This window comes from Nanorana parkeri, unplaced genomic scaffold (assembly GCF_000935625.1).
Source record: "Nanorana parkeri isolate BGI_ZX_2015 unplaced genomic scaffold, ASM93562v1 scaffold1008, whole genome shotgun sequence".
Classification (NCBI taxonomy): domain Eukaryota; kingdom Metazoa; phylum Chordata; class Amphibia; order Anura; family Dicroglossidae; genus Nanorana; species Nanorana parkeri.
Window position 1 is genome coordinate 117712 of NW_017307276.1, and position 21175 is coordinate 138886.

Sequence of the window (21175 nt, forward strand, 5' to 3'; positions counted from 1 at the left end):
GGGTGAAGACGGTGCCAATGTGACTATGTTCCATGCTACACCTTGGATATGGGTGTAATATGACAAATGGTCCAATAGGAAAACGTAGCCTTTAAGGTAGCCATAGACATAGCACAGCAACCAGACCATCCTACTGCTAAATAAATTGTCCTGCAGAATTGTTGTGGTATAAACATGCACAATCACACCAGCTGAGCATGCAAGTTTAAAGTAGTAGTAGCTTGATTTGCTGTGCCTGTGTGTTTCTGGAAGTTAAAGATGGACACCGGCACTCTAAAGCAAATCCAGTACGTCTATTTATTCACGTACTTGTTGCAAATGCAAAACACGTATCTTGTGTTTTGCATTTGCAACAAGTACGTGAATAAATAGACGTACTGGATTTGCTTTAGAGTGCCGGTGTCCATCTTTTACTTATACTTTGACGGAAGCCACCCGTTGACACCTGCTGCCCCCACTTCTTATCTCATGGAGCAGTGGTTCCGAGTGTGATGGGTACACCGACTGTATGTGTGTTTCTGGAGACACACACAGCTTACAAACGCACACAAGGGTGGCTCCATAGGACTCTGCAAGTCAAAGAAGCAACCCTAAAACAGGATATCAAGGCCAGTGATCAAGGGACCAGCTGATTCTACCGGAAGCAAAAACGTTGAAATATCAAGAAGCATCATCCACTGTAAGGGATTTAATCAGCATTTTAAATAGCTCAAAAACATTTTGGCTTTGATATCACTTTAAGGACTGTGAAGACAACCCCTAATGCTGACCTCATCTTAGGGGAACAATGTCACAGGCTAGAAATCTGGGTGATCACCAACAATGGTTGGTCAAGAAGTATCTGCGGAGGATATGGTAGCTCATAGAAAAACTATACCCTGGTCTGAATATTAACAACTGTACCTGTAGTTGCATGTGTGAGTATTAATACGGGTATGTGCGTTTCCTGTGCCCTGTTATATAGGGCTAAGGAGCATGTTTGTGTAAAAAAAATAATAATAATAAAATTGTACTTTCTAAATCAGCGTTAAAACCTACACTCTCCCCTCCTATTAAATCATAAACTGCCCTGGCCTAAAAACAAAGAAGCGACCTTCAAGGTTAGTCAGGTTTTAAAATATATTTCTTAAATGTTTCTGTAAAAATTGCTGTCATATAAATTGATTTCCCACTTCTGCTGCCAGCCTCCCTCTCAAGAAACCTTTCCGGCCTTGCATTTTAAGAACTGGCTGCTAACATTCCATGCCTTTCACAAGTATTAGGAAATTGCACCTTTTAACGTTTTCAGTAATGACAGTTGTTCAGGGGAAATTTCAAAAAAATTCCAAATAAAATGCTGTACAGTATAGATAAGCAAGTCTGATCTACTGCACAGTAACAATTTGCTGCTCAGCTAGTTCTAATACTACATATAGAGGGTGTGATTATGCTCAAATTCAATAGGCTAACATTTTAGTGTTGAAACCTTAACCTACATTGGCAATAGCTGGGCTATGAAGCAAAAACCACCGCGATGATGATACCATACGGATGATATGTATTTAGTCAAAACAGAGATAACCATCACTGTGTTTGGTTACTGCACCAGGACTGGACAATGATCCTAAAAAATTGCAGCTGGCTCCTGGGTTTGACAGACTGGCTACTAAAATATTAATTTCTCCACCCCTGTATTATACAAGTACTTACTAGTAAGAATTTAAAGGTTTGTTTGATTCAAATTTTACACCTTGGATACCTATCTGGGCAACATTTGGGTGGGATGGTGAGATCTTATAGCATTTTGTCAGATTTAAGTGCATGTGTTCGAAATAAAGATCCTTTTGCAAAAGCAGAAAGGTTGGCAAGTGCCTTTTAAGTACATGCACACCTGAATCGAACCAAAAACGCAAGTCAACATCAGGTAACTTATTGACTTTCATTTTCATAGTCCATTGGCATTTATTTGTTTTTAAATCTCAACTCTAAGCTATATAAAAAAGGTATTGGTTCTGCCTTTCGTTGACACAAATCCATTGTGTTGCAGTGAAAAAAAGTACAGCCTGCTCTAGTGTTTTTTCCTGTGGAGGGCAGCACAACGCAATGCTCCCATTCACACCCATGCATTTTCAGAAATCCTTGCATTGGCAGCCCTTGAAAAACCAGATGCCAACAGATCTAGTTTGCATGGGGTGGGGCCTAAATACATTATTTCTTCCCAGAAATGTATTTTAGGCCCTTGAAGAAAAAAAATGCCTGAAAGTAGTTTTGTGGCAGAAGAGACTTTGCATGTGTTCACCAAAAGTCAACTTGGCCTTTAAGCAGTTGACCTCAGGGTAAGCGTTATGCTTATGGGTTAGGCTGAGATTAAGCATTACATTTAGACACTAGGTTTCAGAATATTTTTGGGTGTGATACAGTTTTTATTAAATGTTGCATTAAATTCAAACAATCAATGTTACAAGACACGAGGTACAAAAATACACATCTACAGCTCAAAATCTGATGGTTTCCAGAGTCCCGCATATAACACTGGCATATGAAGAAAAGTGGTGTACTGTGAAAAATATACTGGACACTACCTGTAAACTAGAAGAAGTTTAAACAAGATACAGACACAGAAAAGAAGGAACCAGACTGTTTCATTTCAAATGTTACTGAAGCCCAATATCTACAGCCATTGGAGCCATATTAAATCAAATTTGCAGATTGCCTGGTGCTGTACAGAAAGTAGGTACGGTAAACCTGTATCAATTCTGTTAACCATTCCTCTATAGAGGGTGGAGCTTCTGACATCCATGTAATAGCAACATCCTTTAGCAATAAAAAATATTGTGGACATTGTCAGGGAGATGCTTTCATCAAGGAGGGAGGTATGGTAACACTTGTGGCTATAGGTAAAAGGGTCAGTGTTTAGAATGACATCAAGGACTTAAAGTCATAATTCCCCTGTCCCAGTATCTCCTCAACTTTGTACAGCACCAGAGAAGATGTATGGGGTTCCCATTTGGGTGAACACATTTGTTTCAAGAATCTGCTTATAGGGCAAATCTATAGAATAGCTTAAGGTTATGATAGAATGAAAAGTGGTGTTAAATTGTGTGGAGGAACAGGGATATTAATTGTATGGACTGGAAAATATCATGCAATGCATCATCGAGAGCCAAGGTCCACTTCTCATTTTAGTTTATAAAGCAAAGGAAATTTTGCTCAACAACAGAGAATATGCTAAATGGATGAGACCTTTAGTAAGAACAGTTTGAACCAATACATTGATCAAAGGGATTGAAGAACTCGTTACAGTCAAAGCCTGGTGGTGTGACTGTAAAAGCGTGTCTAAGTTACAGATATTGGTGAAACTATATCTGATCCCTATCGGAATTGGAACAAAGTTGTTGCAAAGTCTTACGACAACCCTGTGGTACCGATGTGGGACAACACATGTATACAAATCACTTTCCCGTCTCCTAAAGCACCACAACATGTTCATCTCAGCGAGAAGCTGATTGGAACCAAATAGGTGTATACTTGGTAAATCCAACAATCCCCAACAGATTTTCGGCAGCCTCCAAAAGTTCTTCCCATCAGGTAGGAAGATAAGAATGACATTTCATTGGGGGTCTCCAAAGCATATATTGGGATAAAAAGAATAGCATTTTCTTAAAAAGGAGCTCTTTGTAAGAGGACGAAGTGGCTAACTGCAATAAAGTATACTTAAGGTTTGGAGCTGAGACACCAACTGGGTCCTCAAGGTTCTGCGTTTTTATTGTCAGAAGCATTGCCCTTTAAATCAGTTCCGTAAAAACAGCACTAAAAATCTATCAGTAAAGCATTAAAGTATGGAAGAGGGATCCAGCATGGAGAATTTTGTAAAAGATACAACAATTAGGGCATCCATATCGTTTTTAAAAGGTACTTTTTTTTTTCTCTTGCCAACACCAGAAGCAGACAAGTACTGATTTTCTTCCGAACAATAAACTGACCTCTTCTACTTTACCAACAGAATTATCCAAGCCCCACTTTGAATTCTAGCAGATGGAACATCAGCCTGTACACAATTATAATCTTACTTTTAACTACGGATGCACCAAAATGGGATTTTGAGACAGAAATTGACATTTAAGAAATTGTCAGTCTGAAACCGAAAATGATTTTTCTTCCCAACCTTCTTAAAATTAATTTCTGAATTCTTTCATTTTTATTACTTTACTGCTGGGGGCTTTAGGGAAATATCAGGGAGTCCACAAAGACCCCTGATATTTATCTTTTAAAATATATTTTTAAAAAAGAAAAAAAAAAAAAAAGGAGATTCAGTCCTAAATCTTTTTCCGCAGCCCCAGCACGGAATGGACAGGAAGCCTCATAATGAGTGTTCCCGTTCATTCATAAATTGTGGAAATAGTATGAGTTACTATGTCCACAATCGTGATGTAGATCACATCCCATTCATTCATAACTGGTACATAGTAATTCACACTTTGTGCTTCACACTTTGTGCAGTTGTTTACAAGCATTCAGCGATCAGCTGATGGTTGAATGTTTGTACTCCGCCCTCAATCCTGAATCGGCTGTCACAGGAGGCAGAGCAGGGTGGTGCAGGGATGAGAGTTCAGCCTCTTGCAACACTGACAGCGCTCTCCTCCCCCACCACTCGGCATCCTGAGAGCTTCTCTCCTCTCTGCTGGGTGCTGGCCTCTGCATCGGAAGGCACGCAGACCGGCACCAGTGGGGCGGAGAGAAGCTGGGACGCACTGAATTTTCGACCGCCATGACCATTTTTGCCAATTTCGGCCAAAATGTTTAGGCGGCCGAAATTTCGGTGCATCCCTACTTTTAACTATAGCAAGACATGCCACCGATCTTGTTAAATTTGTTACGCATACAAGTCTGCAGAGAACTTGAGTATAGCATGTCATAGCCAATAGTATTTTTTTTATCTACTAATTGTCTGTTAGTTACTCATCTGTGATCTCACGGACCTGTAATAAGTCACTGAGGACTTTTATGGTTTTATAACATGTAGTCACCTGAGCCTTGAAAGATCAGGTGAGACAGACCAGGTACGTGAGATAGCCGATAATCACGAATGGGTCCGTGGCATAATTAATCTTATATCGCCTTCATTTTACATCACTACAATAAGTCAATAACATATGTGGCAGCGTAGGCCCTTATAATGTTTAAAAACAAGGTCCAGGGCATAAATAATCTTAGATAACTTTCATTTTACATTACTGCAATAAAACAACAAGTAACAGCTTAGGCTGTTAAAAAAAAAAAAAAAAAAAAGGTACAGGCTGCAATTCTTCTTTAAAACTGATAAAGAATTTATAATAAAAAAAAAAAAAAAAGCTTAGGGTTTTAAAAAAAAAAAAAAAAAAAAGGTACAGACTGCAACTCTTCTTTAACACTGATGCACGATTTCTTTAAAATTATCAGACTGCAGGTACAGCAACACTTTACAGTTGTAAAGGTATACAAGCAGTCATAAAAACAGATAATTAACAGTGTTTTACATCTACTGCTTAACAGTGGTAAAAGTAAATAAAATAAACTGACAAAGTGACACATAAGTTAATCATAAAGACAAAAAAGGTGAAATACATGCCATTTTTAAATAATGCTACTTAATAAAATGACTGACTGTGAAACAATAGGATGCACTCAAAAAACATTAATTCTACATTAATTTTCCAAAAATGTTGCTCGATTTGGTCATTCCATGGTTTACATGGATTGTTTACAGATAGAATAATTAAACTTAGAAGTAGGGATGCTCCGATACTGATACTAGTATCTCTACTGATACCGGGTATTTGAAAGAGTACTGGTACTCGCCCAAATGCTTCAATACTTACCGCCGGTACCGGAACTTCTGGTGAGAGGGAGATCTCCCTCTGACCACAAGTGCCAAGGGAGCATGGTGTTATGACCCGCCTCCCGGCTTCCTGATTGGTTAGGAAGTCAGGCTGCCTAGCAAGAAGCGACGCCAACATCCTAGTCAGTCAATCAGGAAGCTGGGAGGCAGGTCATGACGTACCGCCCAGCAACCTAATTTGCTAGGAAGCCGGCTTCACTTGTTGCTAGGCAGCCTGGCTTCCTAACCAATCAAGAAGCTGGAAGGCAGATCATGACGTGCAGCCCAGCTTCCCGATTTGCTAGGAAGGCGGCTTCACTTGTTGCTAGGCAGCCTGACTTCCTAACCAATCAGGAAGCTGGGAGGCTGGTTCCCATGTCTCACCACTCTGCTTCCTAATTGGTCAGGTAGCCAGACAGCCTTGGCAAATCAAGCCAGGGTTCTTTCGCTAGAACAACGGCTTCAGAGGCAAATCAGGAAGTTGGGTGACAGGACATGATCCGCTGCATGACTTCATGATAATCGGGGGGGCACAGCATCGATACTAGGTATCGGCAACTACCGAACCCCCCCCCAAAAAAACAAAAATGGTACTCGTGCATCCCGACTTAGAAGCAGTCTGTTGCCGCTCGATCTAACAAGCATTTAGGGCTGCAACAACTAATCGATTAAGTCAATAATCATTATCGATTAGTTGATCATGATTAATTGATTACAATGAGTTGATTCAGTTCAGCCGCATATCCCCCCCCCCGCTCTCCTCTCTGCTGCAGTCTGTCACCTCTGATCCCGCACTGCTCTCCCCCGCCTGTATCGGCAGAGGCAGCGGAAAAGACACAGACCGGCTGTCAGGTGTGGTGCTGCTGGGACAGATCGGGGAGGCTCAGAGGCAGTGGGTGTGTGCAATAGCCAGTTTGCTATTGATATTTGAAATAGCCAATAGCAGGCTTTTGCACCCCCCACTGAATGCTGTCAATCAGTAGAGTAGGACCTGAAGGAGAACTTTCTTCTTTAAGTTCCCTCTCTGCTGATTGGCAGCATGCAGTGGGAGTGTGCAAAAGCCAGCCTGCTATTGGTTATTTCAAGTTGCAATAGCCAATAGCAAACTGGCTATTGCACACACTCACCACCTGCTGTGTTTACTTTCACTGGCCGAAGTTATTCAGGCCATGTGTGCTTGAATAGTTCCTTAGAAGTGGAAAGGTGACCCTAGTGGTCTTATAGACTGCTGACACCTTAAAGGGAACCTGTCATCTCCAATGTGCTATCACATATGGGCTTTTAAGCCCCACCATGTGAAAGCAATAAAGTAAAAAAAAAAGGAGTCTAAAAAATAGACTTGCGTGAATGCGAACACTACTCCCGCACACAGTGCAATCACCTGCATTGGAACGCGTGGTACCACAATGCCGTGTGTTCCAGTGCGGTGTGATTGCAAAAAATTGTGCATGCAGTTTTATTCTGAAGCAAACTTTCTTTTTGTGACACTCCATTTATATACTTTAACTAGAAAATACTTATTTTTTTATTATTCGAATAAAAAATATAAAAACTAAAATTGATTATGAAAATATTTGTTAGTTGCAGCCCTACAAGCATGTAATGTCTTTCACTGTTAGGCAAGAATGCAGCATACACTCACTAACTTAAACCCCATTTGAAGGATTAGCTAAGCGGTAGATAAGCAGCACTCCCAAATTCAGAAACTGTCACAAAATTGGTAATGGCTTTCAAATAAAGTTCTACTTTGTCCTGCAACTAGAAAGTGTTTTGAGCTCTTCTTTACATATTGCCTTACAATGATGTATCTAAATTGACAGACTGAATGCAAAACAGGTTCCACAAACCACACCCATCTTTCATTATCTTCACTATTGCCCAAAGATCCATTGAAACTTGAGCTACTCCAATAGACACACTGTGACTTTTGCTGACAAAAACTCCCTCTTGGTGAGGGAGGCCTCACCTATAATAACCAACCAAGACCTGCAGGGTGTAAGTATGGGACAGCCCTGGATTTTCTCTGAAGCATTGAAGAATTCCGTATTAGTTTGCCCTGAATGAAGAGAGTCCCAAAATGCTCTTGAATTTTATAAAAAGGTAGGTACAGGCACTTAAAGGAAGCCGGCAATGTAATCATGCTGATGCTATTTAGAGATAAATATGCAACAGCTGAAGTTCCTACTTTCTCTACCACTACAACCACATTCAGCATACTGAATTCCCATCCTTCTGTATTGTCGATCACCATAGGAACTTAAACATGAAACCTTTCAATCAGTTCATAATTAATCTTCTATGAAATTCTATACAGTTAAGGCATACATTTTACATTACACTGAAATAGTTGCTAAATCACACCAGAATGTCTTCAATAATTTTCTCTGATGCAATGAACAGGTTTGGTACAAAGTGCTCTTCAATTACGGAGCCCATTACCTTCCTGAAAGAAAACCTACCTCAAATAGCCGCAGGTCAGCAGGGACTCTGTCTCCAACAGACAAGCAGACAGTATCTCCGGGCACCAATTCCCTGGCAAGTGTGTGCTCCAGTCTCCCTTCTCTTATACTGGAAAAATACAAATGTATTTGTTCAGGTATCCAACTCCTTGCTACAACCACTTCAAGTGACACTAAACTCGGAAGTAAAATCTTAAAAATGCATTCTTCAAGTATCTTATGTGTATATCACTCAGCTGTAGATGCTCAAATCATCTCTGAATTGGTGCCGACACTGTCCTTTCTTCTGGAGGGTGGCTACTTTTGTTCCCCATGGTCCCTGTGTGTGTTGTAAAGTAGCCACCACTCCATGCTCACTACCGTGATGGACTACAATCTCACATTTTCAATTTGGTATTACCATGACCTGGATAAAGGAGAGCCCTCACAGACAAACTAAACATGAAATTGTAGTCCATCACGGGAGCTTGGAGCGGTGGCTACTTCATAACACACACAGGGATCATGGGGAACAAAAGTAGCCACCCTCCAGAAGGAAGGACAGTGTCAGCATGAATTCAGAGATGATTTGAGGATCTACAGCTGAGTGATACAGCTGAGTGATACACAGGTACAGTTGTGTTAATAATTAAAGGTACTTGAATGCAGTTTTAAACTTTAACTCCCGAGTTTAGTGTCACTTTAACCAGCAAAGATAGAACACAGCAATAGAATCATACAGTATATCACAGTGTTCAAAAAAAATAAAATAAGCTTACCAGTGACATTCTGGTGGTACTAGTTTGCCTAGCTCTTCCAGAGACTTCTCTGAGCGATACTCCTAATATTGCAAAGAAGTATTTTAAAAAAAAGTGTTATATTTATGAACAAAACCAAAATTTACTAGTCAAAGAAAATGCCTAGGAAATAAGGAATGTTTACAGTAAAAATGATAACCATATTTGCAGCTGGGGGCTCGTTCCTAATCACATTATGGTCAACTGTCGTTTATAGAAATGGCTAGATTTCAGAACTTTAGCCACCTCCTGTCCATGGCCGTTTGTGAATGACCGGACAGGAGTCTGCTAGGAGTGGGAGGGTGTCTTAAGACGTCCTACCCCTCCCCCCTCTCGTGTGCGGTGCTCAGCGCGCACACATGAGGGAAGAGTGTGAGCATGTAAACAGCCAGCGATGGCTGTTTACATACAATCGATCAGGAACCGTGATGGACTACAATCTCACATTTTCAATTTGGTATTACCATGACCTGGATAAAGGAGAGCCCTCACAGACAAACTAAACATGAAATTGTAGTCCATCACGGGAGCTTGGAGCGGTGGCTACTTCATAACACACACAGGGATCATGGGGAACAAAAGTAGCCACCCTCCAGAAGGAAGGACAGTGTCAGCATGAATTCAGAGATGATTTGAGGATCTACAGCTGAGTGATACAGCTGAGTGATACACAGGTACAGTTGTGTTAATAATTAAAGGTACTTGAATGCAGTTTTAAACTTTAACTCCCGAGTTTAGTGTCACTTTAACCAGCAAAGATAGAACACAGCAATAGAATCATACAGTATATCACAGTGTTCAAAAAAAATAAAATAAGCTTACCAGTGACATTCTGGTGGTACTAGTTTGCCTAGCTCTTCCAGAGACTTCTCTGAGCGATACTCCTAATATTGCAAAGAAGTATTTTAAAAAAAAGTGTTATATTTATGAACAAAACCAAAATTTACTAGTCAAAGAAAATGCCTAGGAAATAAGGAATGTTTACAGTAAAAATGATAACCATATTTGCAGCTGGGGGCTCGTTCCTAATCACATTATGGTCAACTGTCGTTTATAGAAATGGCTAGATTTCAGAACTTTAGCCACCTCCTGTCCATGGCCGTTTGTGAATGACCGGACAGGAGTCTGCTAGGAGTGGGAGGGTGTCTTAAGACGTCCTACCCCTCCCCCCTCTCGTGTGCGGTGCTCAGCGCGCACACATGAGGGAAGAGTGTGAGCATGTAAACAGCCAGCGATGGCTGTTTACATACAATCGATCAGGCGTCTCTAGAGACGCCCGATCTCTTGCAGGAGCTGTGGGTTACCTCTGTCCCACCGTCTCCTCAACGCCGCTGCCGGTCCCGTGATCCGCTGTGGCCGGTGCGGCTGGGACCGGCGCGATGACGCTCTAACAGTTCATCAAAAGGAGTTAATTACTCGATCTCCCTTTGATCTCTTTTCCTGTCCCCGAATGCAGGAAATTCAGTGTCACTCTCCAGTGCGGAACACCGGAGAGAAGCTGATGTAGCAGATCTCTGCTTCATCAGATTCTCGGGGGGTCCCTAGGTGACATCCTATGTATGAAAACGACGATTGCGCCCATTATGTCGCACATGTTACATATCGCCGCAAACGTCGGAGTGAAAGTAATAATTCTAGGACCATCAATCACCGATAACACTAAACTGATGAGCTGTAAAAACTTTTAGAGCGTCGCCTATGGCCAATTTTGGTTGCGGTCGTTTTCTGCGATTTTGCAGGCGCGCACAATTTTAAAGCTTGACATGTTTGGTGTCTATTTACATGACGTGAACCAGTCTTTTATATTGTACCAAATAATTGTGGTGATAATGTTTCATAACATTTTATAGGGAATGTTTCCAAAATGTAGGGTACTTTTTTTGTTATATAGTAAAAAATAAAAACTGCAGTGGTAATTAAATCCCACCAAAAGAAAGCTCTATGTGTCCCCAAAAAATGGTATGACATTTGTTTCAGCACAGCGTTGCATGACGGAACAAATGTCAATCAAAGTACCGCAGCGCTGAATACTGAAAAATGGCCTGGCCATTTTTAGGGCTGAAGCAAGTGATAAGCTCAGCACCATTAGCAAGGCTCATAATGGCTGCTTTATGAAGTGAAAAAGCTGTTGACCTAAGCAAATTCCAGAATGAAAATTAACAGTTGACTGAGAATATCTACACTTTTAATAAATAATGACCCCGGTTCTGAAAATCTGATATTATTGCTCCTAAACCCTTTACTGAGCCAACTGTCTTTCTGCCACAATGAAGAATCTGGACTGAAAGCCAACACTTTTATACATGTTAATACATCGTAGTGTTAACATATCACGTAATCAACTTATTTTGGCAGAAGAAACATCTAATGAGGCTGCACCCCTTGACAATGAATTTCAACTCCATCGGTATTCTAAAGAGAGAGCAGAGCAGAAGCTGTCGGGTGTTTTCTTTTAGGCACACTGTATGTGACCGAAGGGGAGACAATTAAGATCCAGCTACTGAATCCTGTTAACAGGCATTTTAGAATAGGGAATACAATGAAATAGGAATATCCGAAAAGGGGCCATCCACTGGCTGGGAATTAAAAAAATAAAATAAACTGAAGAAAAATGTTTTCGTTTAGGATAAAGTAGAGAGGATTAGAACACCTCCTGGGTTTTTATTGCTGTCTATGTCCCCGTTTGAGAGAGTCACCTTCTCTATTTGTCCTGGAGATCATCATCACCGAAAGTGAAAAAAGAAAATCCCAAAAACGTTGGGTTGTCATCAGAACAGGAATAGAGGGAACATTTTCCAATAGCGACACCAGTTCTGGTGACCCTGCTGACCACTAGGAATTTACCTCACTTTGGAGGGATTTCCTCACATTTTGTTGTGGCTATCAGACCGGAAATGGAAATCTCCAATAGGACACAGATGGCTAAAAGCTGACAGCAGTTATAACCTCCCTTACCCTATACAAAACTAAAACATAAAAATGTTTTGGCTTTAGTTCTACTTTAACTGTATGGTGGCAAAGCCCCCCAATGCAGTCAGGGCATGATATTAAAGAACTCCAGGTTTTAGACAAATTAACCCTTACAGTGGGGCTCCCCCCGCACCGCAAGGGTTAGCTGCTCATTTTGGTCTAGGGGCTCAAATAAAGACGAAGATTTGCTCACCCACAGCCTGGGTTAATTATTCGAAAACCGGAAATTCTTCTTTAAGTTTCCACTGACAGCAGAGGTAATTATTATAAAAACAGTCATTTTTCAGGCACAAAACAAATTTTTTCATAGCACAAATACAGTAGAAAAAGATACCTTACCTGAACAAAGGCAACTGTGACGACAATAAGTATTGCCTGCCAAAACACAATAGAAGGTTAAGCTATATAAAGCTCTGAGTATCTGTGCCAGTAGCAGGATTAATTACCTTTACCTGAAATTCCAGTAACACGCTGGAAATGAATAAACTCCACTTGTCTAATCTTAGCAGATTACCACTTTAAAACCAGAAGAGAAGCCAAAACCCTATTTAACACTTAAAACGCATACAGATTTTTCATCAGCGATCTCTATTCAACTACAGGCAGTCCCCGGGCTACGAACAAGATAGGTTCTGTAGGTTTGTTCTTAAGTTAAACTTTTATGTAAGTTGGAACAGGTAAACTTTTTAAGTGCAACTCCAGACAATTTTGTTGTTGGATAGCATAGTGAAGGGTTTACCCCCTGTAAAGTTTGTTTTGCGGTGTGTGTGCCCCTGTTCAGAAGATTTCACCTCACTTTCTGTCCATGTGACAATTGGATTTTGAAAATTTTGGGTTGTCATGGAAACAAGGATTGGTGATAAAGCTTCAGTAGAGACACCTTTTTCCCATGATCACTCTTACAGGAGTGAAAGTCCCTTCATAGGGGTAGAGTTCCTTTCACTTCCTGTTGTCTCAAGGACAGGAAGTGAGATTAAATCTGTCTAATGAGGATACAGACAAAAGTTGAAACCTCACAGTGACCCGGAAGAGGTGGGCACCCCTTGTCTGCATGTCTAACAAGAGCCAACTTCCTGTAATGTACGTACAGTGCTACGAACCAGACCAAAAAAGGTGGGCACTCCTCGTCAGCACGTGCGCGGTAGCATTACAACTACCCCTGCTGTACAGTAATAGCCTCTGTTTGTAAGTAGGAGTCGGATGTAAGTAACTCGGGGACTGCCTGTATTAGCAGTTTGCCCAAAACTCTAATACAACTATACAGGAAACTCATTAAATTTCCTTTAATTAAGCTGATAAAACGGAGCAGTCTTTTCGAATTCTAGCAATATAAGCTCTCTCTTCTGAGCAGAGTTCTATATCAGACATCAGTCCCACCAGGTTCTGCTCCAGGCATTTTCAGCATGCTTGAATACACAGCTGTACAAAGAGCACCTTAAAATAATGCAAATTTAATAAAAAATCCATCATTACTCCATCACAAAAAAATAAACACATACATTTCCAACATTTTTTGTCACTTTCATGCCTCCTAACGCTGAAATGAATCACATGATAATATAATTTGAATGTAAGAGAACAAAGTGTAAGAAAATGTTGATTCCTGAATATTCATTAGCCTGTCCAGAAATAGCAGCTGAACAATCGTGAAGTGGTTTGACAAACGGCACAGAAGTACAGTTCCTTGCATAGCTGAATAGCTAATAAATATGCCAAGGCCGGAACCACAGCAGTCATTACGGCATGCTCAGGGAGACTCTAAACACTTCGAGGACAAAATGTTTTCTGCAAGTTTTCACGTCAAATTGGGCATGTCCTCAAAAAAACTGATTGCTGAAGGCTTATAAAAGATCTGACATTGTTTAGAAAAGAGGCAAAAAAGTCAAATTTTAAAAAAAACATTAGACAAAGGAAAACAAAGAACACTTATCTATGATTAGCTGAGAGAAGCATGTGGACTGCCATAGTTAACCTCATCCACGGGTGCCCCTAGCCTTTTTGCCACCTGAGGCAGCGCAGGGGATATGGGTGGTTTCTGGTGGTGCATGCTAACTGGGCAAGTGGGGGGCTCTTGCTCTGCCTTGCATCCCGCCCAGCTCCTGGCAACCAGTACCGTCACAGGTTGTCAGGAGCTGGGAGGGACGCCGGCCAGAGCATCTCAGGTTGCCAACAGCTGGGTGTGAAAAGGTGTATGGCCCTTACTCATCTCCCCACCCGGCTCTTAGCAATCTGGGATGCTCCGACCAGAAAGGAGGTGGCAGGCACACTACAAACATTGTGGAGCAATGCCATGCCACTCCCCCCATGTGACCCAAAGAGATGCCACCTCAGGTTGCCTTATTGTAGAGATGGCCCTGTATACTAAAAAAAAAAAAAGCTGGATTTTTGGCTGGGCCAAACCAGGGCTGTAATCCTTTAACCCCTCACAACCCATCCAAAAGGAGGAGAAGTAGCAATGTTAACCCTTAGAAGCCAAGAGATCCTCATCCAAGTAATAGCTATTTAAATGGGAACATGTAACAAATATAAAAAGTAGCTGTTATCCCAATTTGGCTGTGAAAGTGGAAATACACTTTAAGGCCTCATTCACAGACAGCAGGGTTGCAACAGTTTTGGAACATTAAAAAAAAACCAAAAAAAAAAACCTGCATTTTGGAAGTGGCAGTATCGCCTCCTGAATGCCTGGCAGCCGCAGCTCCACTGCCCTCTGAAAAGTGATTCACCGCATATTGCTTTTCAGAGGGTGAATGTGAATGTGGCCTAAATCCTGTATGCAGATCAGGGATTGATTTAACTGGCATCCGAGTCAGCGATAGAGAAAATAAATACTGAAGCCAATAAGTATGACAACCAGGAAACTAGAATTTTCAGAAGGAAAGATAAGCGATGGCAGCCCCTGTATCTCTCTCGTACATATTTACTACAAATCATACTTTATAATTACTAGGTAAAAGTAGGGAATCCTGCACTTATTGTGCTATAAACATAAGCAGCTAACATTACCAACGCCAATAAAACAGTATTCAGAGAATTCACTGGTCACTTACTTACCACAGTGATACTGACGGCATCATCAAACTGATGCATTAAAATGCTGATGACAGCGGAGGCCAGCAGGAGCATGAGAAGGGGGTTTTTAAACTGAAACACAAACATAAAATTAGTGGTGTAAAACATAGGTCTAATGGAAGCCATGTTATTAGCATCGAATGACGGCAGAGATATTAGAACCAGCACTCCCAGTTACCAGCTTTCATCTTTGGAGGATCTTGCTTCCCCAAAACTCTGGGAGGGACAAATAACGCTCCCCAGCTTCCTGACCTCACTTCTTATCTATGCCCTCTGATCCGGTTCACCCTCAAAAGCCTGTGAGTCTGTCTTTTGGAGTTTATGACTAGAGATGAATCTGGGCTTGGTGCAAACCCACTTCACCCAATCCCACTGAAAACTTTGTTTGCCTCTGACCCTCCCAATCAATGGCGGCAGTTGTGGCTGGGGCATTCCCCCTTTGTGACATACAGCTGCAGAGCAGGGAATGCACCTTTTTGCAACTGATTGGGCTGGGAGGAGGGGGTGGCAGTCAGTTCTGAGCGGGTTTGGTGCAAACTGGGTTTGCACCAAGCCTGGGCTCATCACTATTTGTGACCAAGAGGAAGGTGCAGAGAATGAAGGGGGCACACCACAAGCAAAAAGCTGTGGTCACATTTTCACAATTTCTGCCCCAGCAACCCAAAATGCAATGAAGATCATCTAAAGATGCAAGTAGGTACCTGGGAGGTGCCCTTTCTAAGGATAAGAATTAGCCTAGGGAAGGTAAGAAAACACCACAAATTCCATTAAATCCACAAATAAAAGAGAGGACTGACATTTTTTGGATTAACACTTTTGATATGTAACCTTAGTTTAGATATACTTCTTCACACAAATGCATACACCTTACAGAGACGCCATGTTAAGGTTTGCATGTTTCACATGGATATGCACACGTATGTATGTATGTATGTATGTACAAACATAAATGTATAAATGCTTGCATGATCTGGACACACACTTTGTTTTTTTTTGTTAACTTGGACAGCGCTCCTAACGCTTTCTTTATCTGGTTTTATTGCTCTATGTACCCTCATTGGAGAAGTCCTGGTTACCACTGTCACTAAGACAGGAAGTAAAGGAAAATAAAACCCAGTCAGGACACAGATGCTAAAAAAAGACCCATCCAGAAGCTCTCCCACACTCTATCCAAATTTTCTATCGTCAGTGCAACAGATTCCTGCATCTACGCTAAACTGTGTGGATGGACGGAAATGCCACTGGGCCAAGCTTCAGTATCTTGCTAGTCGGCTCCGCTGGCTGTCAAAAAACCTGAACAATGCCTGCATCCAATCAGATTGTTCAGGTATTTTGACAGCCAGGGGGGCTGACTAGCAAAATGTGACCATGGTCTGGATTACCACTGTACTAATGAATTTCATAGTACCTGGGGCACTTTAGAGCTAGAACAACAAAATACAAAATAGAGTTTTTTTAACTCCTTCATGACTGAGGCCCTTTTTTCATTTTTTGCACCCATGTGATATTCCACATTTTAGGCCATTACCGTTAAATATTAAAGTAACGTGTGGTGATTTTACTGCCTTCCAGACAAGCTTGAACCCAAGTCACAGTAAAACCATGCTGAAGAATAAAGCTGTCCTCAGCACAAAGGCAAACCCTGGAAACCAAAATGTATAGTATTCTGACAGGTTTTCTGTAAAAAGTTAAAATTGTACTGTCATCGCTTTTCACTATCTGGAGCACAGGTCTCACCTGTGCAATATATTTCTTCCACAAAGGTTCATCTTCACTGATATCAAATTCATTCCATCCATGGGAGGCTCTCCTATGACACACGTCAGCATTATTTAACCCACTTTGAAGATCAGCCTGCAAAGTAAAACACAGTATATAAACATGAATCTTTTAAAAATGGATAGCATGTAATTCTGTTTGTTTTAAGAAAGTTAATGTCAAAAAGGAGTTGTGCAAGGCTGTTAAGGTCTTCCAAATGCAGTTTTTAGACCTGGTTCACACAGCGGATTCAGTGCAACAAAAAGCTTCCCCAAAAAAGTCCCATTCATTCTTATGGCAAAACGCCTGTCATTGGAAAAAGTGCATGAGCTTCTTTGGTCAGATCTTGGCTCGTTTTGGCCCCATAGACTTAATAGGAAGCACTTGAAAATGCACGCTGCAGTTATTATTATTATACAGGATTTATATAGCGCCAACAGTTTGCGCAGTTGGCGCTATATAACAGTTTGACATTACAATCACAATACAAATCAAGACAAGATGGTAAGGAGGGCCCTGCCCCAGTTAGTTTTGCGCGTTTTCACGCACATGTGGATGCGGTTTGTCCATTGACTTCAATGTGTCACAATCTGCTCAAAAAAAATTTGCATATGTACCCACGAAAACGCTGTTGCATAGGTGTAAATCGGGCCTTAGGGAGTGTGGGAGGATTAGAAGCGCTGTCAACGTTATAGAGATGTCTCCTTACTTCCTGCCCTGCTGACATATTACTAGACAGGAAGTGAGGGTGCCGCATCAACAGCATATAAAAGAAATAAAAATCCTTTTCTTTAGTTAAATAGGGGGAGTCTAGAACCCCAGTCAAGTTGTTATTTCTGCCATTGTTCCAGTTGCAGATTTTCCCTCACTTCCTGTCTTGTTAAACTGCTGTCAGCAGGACAAAAATTGAGGGTAAATATCTGACATAGGCCTCAGTAAGCAGTAAAAATTAGTCAGGATATTATTCCTTCCCCACTCTATGCTAAGCTAGACAACAAAGATTTTGGCCTGACACTTGAGGGCTTGTTCACACTGAAAGTGTGCGTGTTCCAGAGCGCTAGCTGCTGAACGGACCGCGATCGCTACCAAAATAACAGTGTGTTTTTCAGCAGCTGCCACTCTTGAACGCACACGCTTTCGGTGTGAACCAGCCCTTGTATGTTGTAATAAATTTAATGTACCAAAGGAAGGCAGGACAAAAAAAAAAAAAAAAAACTGTACTCTGGTCTTTTGGAAATTAAGACAAACTGACTTATTCTTTTCTTTGGCAATAGCCCAATCTAGTTTTGTGTCTGCATACATTTGTGGAAAATAAGTGCGTCAAGAGCTGAACAAGAGACAATGTTGCAGAGAGAAATATGGTATGAAAAACAAGTTAGGCAATATTCACATTGACACTTTAGCACTAGGGTCTTCCTAAAGTCGCTTTCTTTTTACCATTCATTATCAGAGACCATTAGGGTAACTGAGCAATATCTCTGACACAAAGAACCATATTATCATATATACATGCAAGGTAAGCATTCAACTTCCATCCCAAGAAAAACATTAAAATCTCATCTATGGGAAAATCCCTCCTTATGTATCGGTCTCCTTTGCTCAATATTTCAATTTATTAGTGGGTGTCAAAAGTGTGTTTTAAGTGAAATTGACCTGGCCTAATAAGGTGAACAAGGTGTGGTTCCTGCACATAGCTGTGTTAGTCCCCGTGTACATTCTTTTTCCCCATGGAGCCCCTTGATTTCTAGGCCTTAGTTACCCTAGTTGAGATAAGCCCCAACCTTCACTGGTACTAAGGCCTGTCCTATGTAATTTCCAGAACGTCAACTGCCCTCTAGGGCTCTGGCATCTGACAAATGACAAGGATTAGCCCAAGAGGCAATGACGTCACAAGGGGGGTGCAGCCCGCATCCGGGTGACACCAAAATGACAGTTATTTTGGTGTCACCCCCTCTAAAAACAGTTGGTGCACTCGTCATGGACCAAGAGCCCGACAGTGTCAGGAGAGAGGAGGGGACCTGGGGGCATACCTCATCCCGCCGGGTGAACGTCTCCTCCTCTCTCTGCCGGCGTCCATCACTAAGATGGCCGCCGGTAGGAGTCAATTACATGACCTCGCATGCGCGATAACGTCATGGCGGGGTGTCACCCGGTCCCCACTCTGGGTGACATCCAGCCTCGGGACGCCCCTGCCAAGAGGGACTAAATCTCAACTTTGGGAGAAGTCGAGGCCCCATGTATAGCTCGGACCAAAGATAAGGGCTCAATCATGATCATTTTAAAGAATGTGAACATGTACTTGCAAGCAGCACGTCGTCGAGTTTTGAACTCTTGCTACCTGCATTTTTTAGGCCAGGTCTAATTCTCTTTAAAAGGAGAATTATGAGGTGAGTGATTTTCACTCAGCCTCATAATCTGAGCCGACCTGTGACAATGAAAGCGTCACAGGTCGGCTCAGTAGATCGGAAAGTGAGCTGTAGCTCGCGGTATACTGAGCTTTGGGTCACGGGAGGACGCTAGTTTGTGTTCTCCTGTGACCCTTAGGAGAACTAAGGGGAAAAGCCCTGACCCCACAGTTCTCCTTTAAGCCTCCAACATCAAGTTAAGAAACACATAGGTATGATGTCACAGTTGGATCATCAATATATAGGATTAATTACTGAAAGAGTCCTTTCAACCAAATAAATATACCTATGCACTCTAGCATTACAAGCAGCAAGTAATTTTAGCAGCCACGCTTTTTTTTTTAATTATTGGCTGACTGCTAAGAAATTCCATCTACAGATAACCTTGTGTTGTATGATCACCATTATGCAACAGAGAAAGAAAGACAATGCAATAACTATTCTTTTGCACTTTGTTGAAATGTCATAGATAAAAACTAAAATCGGCAATTTCCACTAAGCAGCCAGCACACTGAAATGCATCCGCTCAGCATATATGTTTCATTAAAGGAGAAATAGTGGAAAAAAATAAATGTATTTTTCCTAATAGCTTGAGCCAGCGTGTGACACTGCAGCTGCATTGATCGAGAACTGAGTGATCACAAACCGCTGATCACTCAGCTCACGGTGACACAGCATATATTTTCTGGGTGATACGTATTAAATCAAAGCAACTTTACTGTAAAGAAAACAGAAATCTGCAAAAGAAGATTTCAGGAGATTTAATGAAAAAATGAATTTTCTTCTTTTGCAGGCTATTTTATTTTCAGTTTTTAATTCCGTAACAGAAATGCCTCATGGTGTACAATAAAAACAAAAGACCTGGAAACTAACACACAACCCACCTTAAGTATCCAAGCAACTTCATTGACTGGTAATTCACTCGCTTTTTTCGAAGACAACACAGGAATCATTGTATCATTTTCAGGGTTCGAGGTTTCATGAAATTTTGAAGCCTGCAAGAAAATGTAAAAAAAAATTGTAGTCTTTAGTAAATTATTCACTAAACGTGTAAAATCGTGACGTCATCCACATTTTTTGAAGCACAAAATCAAGAAAAAGAATACTAACTAAAGCGGAAAAAAAAAGCCAAAAGAAAAAAACCCCAATCAATAAAATATGGTGTTGAGAAGGAAATTACATCTGGCTACTTAACATTTTAATATCTTGGTACATTGACTTTATGACATGAAATTATTATAATAAAAAGGAAGCATACCAAACTTTCAGGAGCCAGAATAAAAGCTCCTACAAAATTATAATATATCCCAATTGTAAAATTCCTTTCCCTCCTGTGTAGTAAATACTACTACAAAAACTATTACACTAATACATAACCTTTCAGAAAGAGCCAATAGAGGCAAGTTCAGTTCATCTACAAAAGGTACAGTGTTTTAACTGTAAGTATGCTCCTTGCCAACAGATTAGCCATTATTCCTAGTTAATCGTTCATAAAGTCTGTACAGCTATGAATTACTACTGTGTATGCATACTTCTGCTTTTATTAAATAAATCCAGAAAAGCACTTTGAACCTAGCAAATAATAAACCGTACATAAAGCAAACACAGTTCATTAGGTTGAACTCTCTAGTACCCAAACGCAACCGCCATTACACTTTCTGTGGGTGACGCTAGAGAAAATTAATCTGTACTGTGAACACAGGTGCAGTACACGATGAGTTTGCCGAGAACCAGTCATGAATAAACATTTCCAAATATATTCATCTATATTACACAATTGTTACACTAGTGCGGCCGTACCTTTCTGGGATAGGCGTGTGTCCTGTTACTTATTTTACGTATTTTCTTCCCACTGCAAATGTGAGCCCAATGCAATGTCCCAAGGAGGATTGCTATTGCTCC

The 21175-nt window shown here is 41.1% G+C and overlaps 1 protein-coding gene across 1 annotated transcript in view; it reads right to left on the reverse strand.

Moving 5' to 3' along the window:
• The window catches only part of ATP2C1 (ATPase secretory pathway Ca2+ transporting 1), an 85249-nt gene that overhangs the window by 41375 nt on the left and 22699 nt on the right, over nucleotides 1-21175 (reverse strand). Inside the window, exons 2-7 of the mRNA XM_018567113.1 lie at nucleotides 20158-20268; nucleotides 16848-16964; nucleotides 15093-15182; nucleotides 12381-12416; nucleotides 9894-9955; nucleotides 8296-8404 (exon numbers count right to left, since the gene is read on the reverse strand). Coding sequence (XP_018422615.1) covers nucleotides 8296-8404; nucleotides 9894-9955; nucleotides 12381-12416; nucleotides 15093-15182; nucleotides 16848-16964; nucleotides 20158-20268 — 525 coding nt within the window. The remainder of the gene's footprint in view (nucleotides 1-8295; nucleotides 8405-9893; nucleotides 9956-12380; nucleotides 12417-15092; nucleotides 15183-16847; nucleotides 16965-20157; nucleotides 20269-21175) is intronic.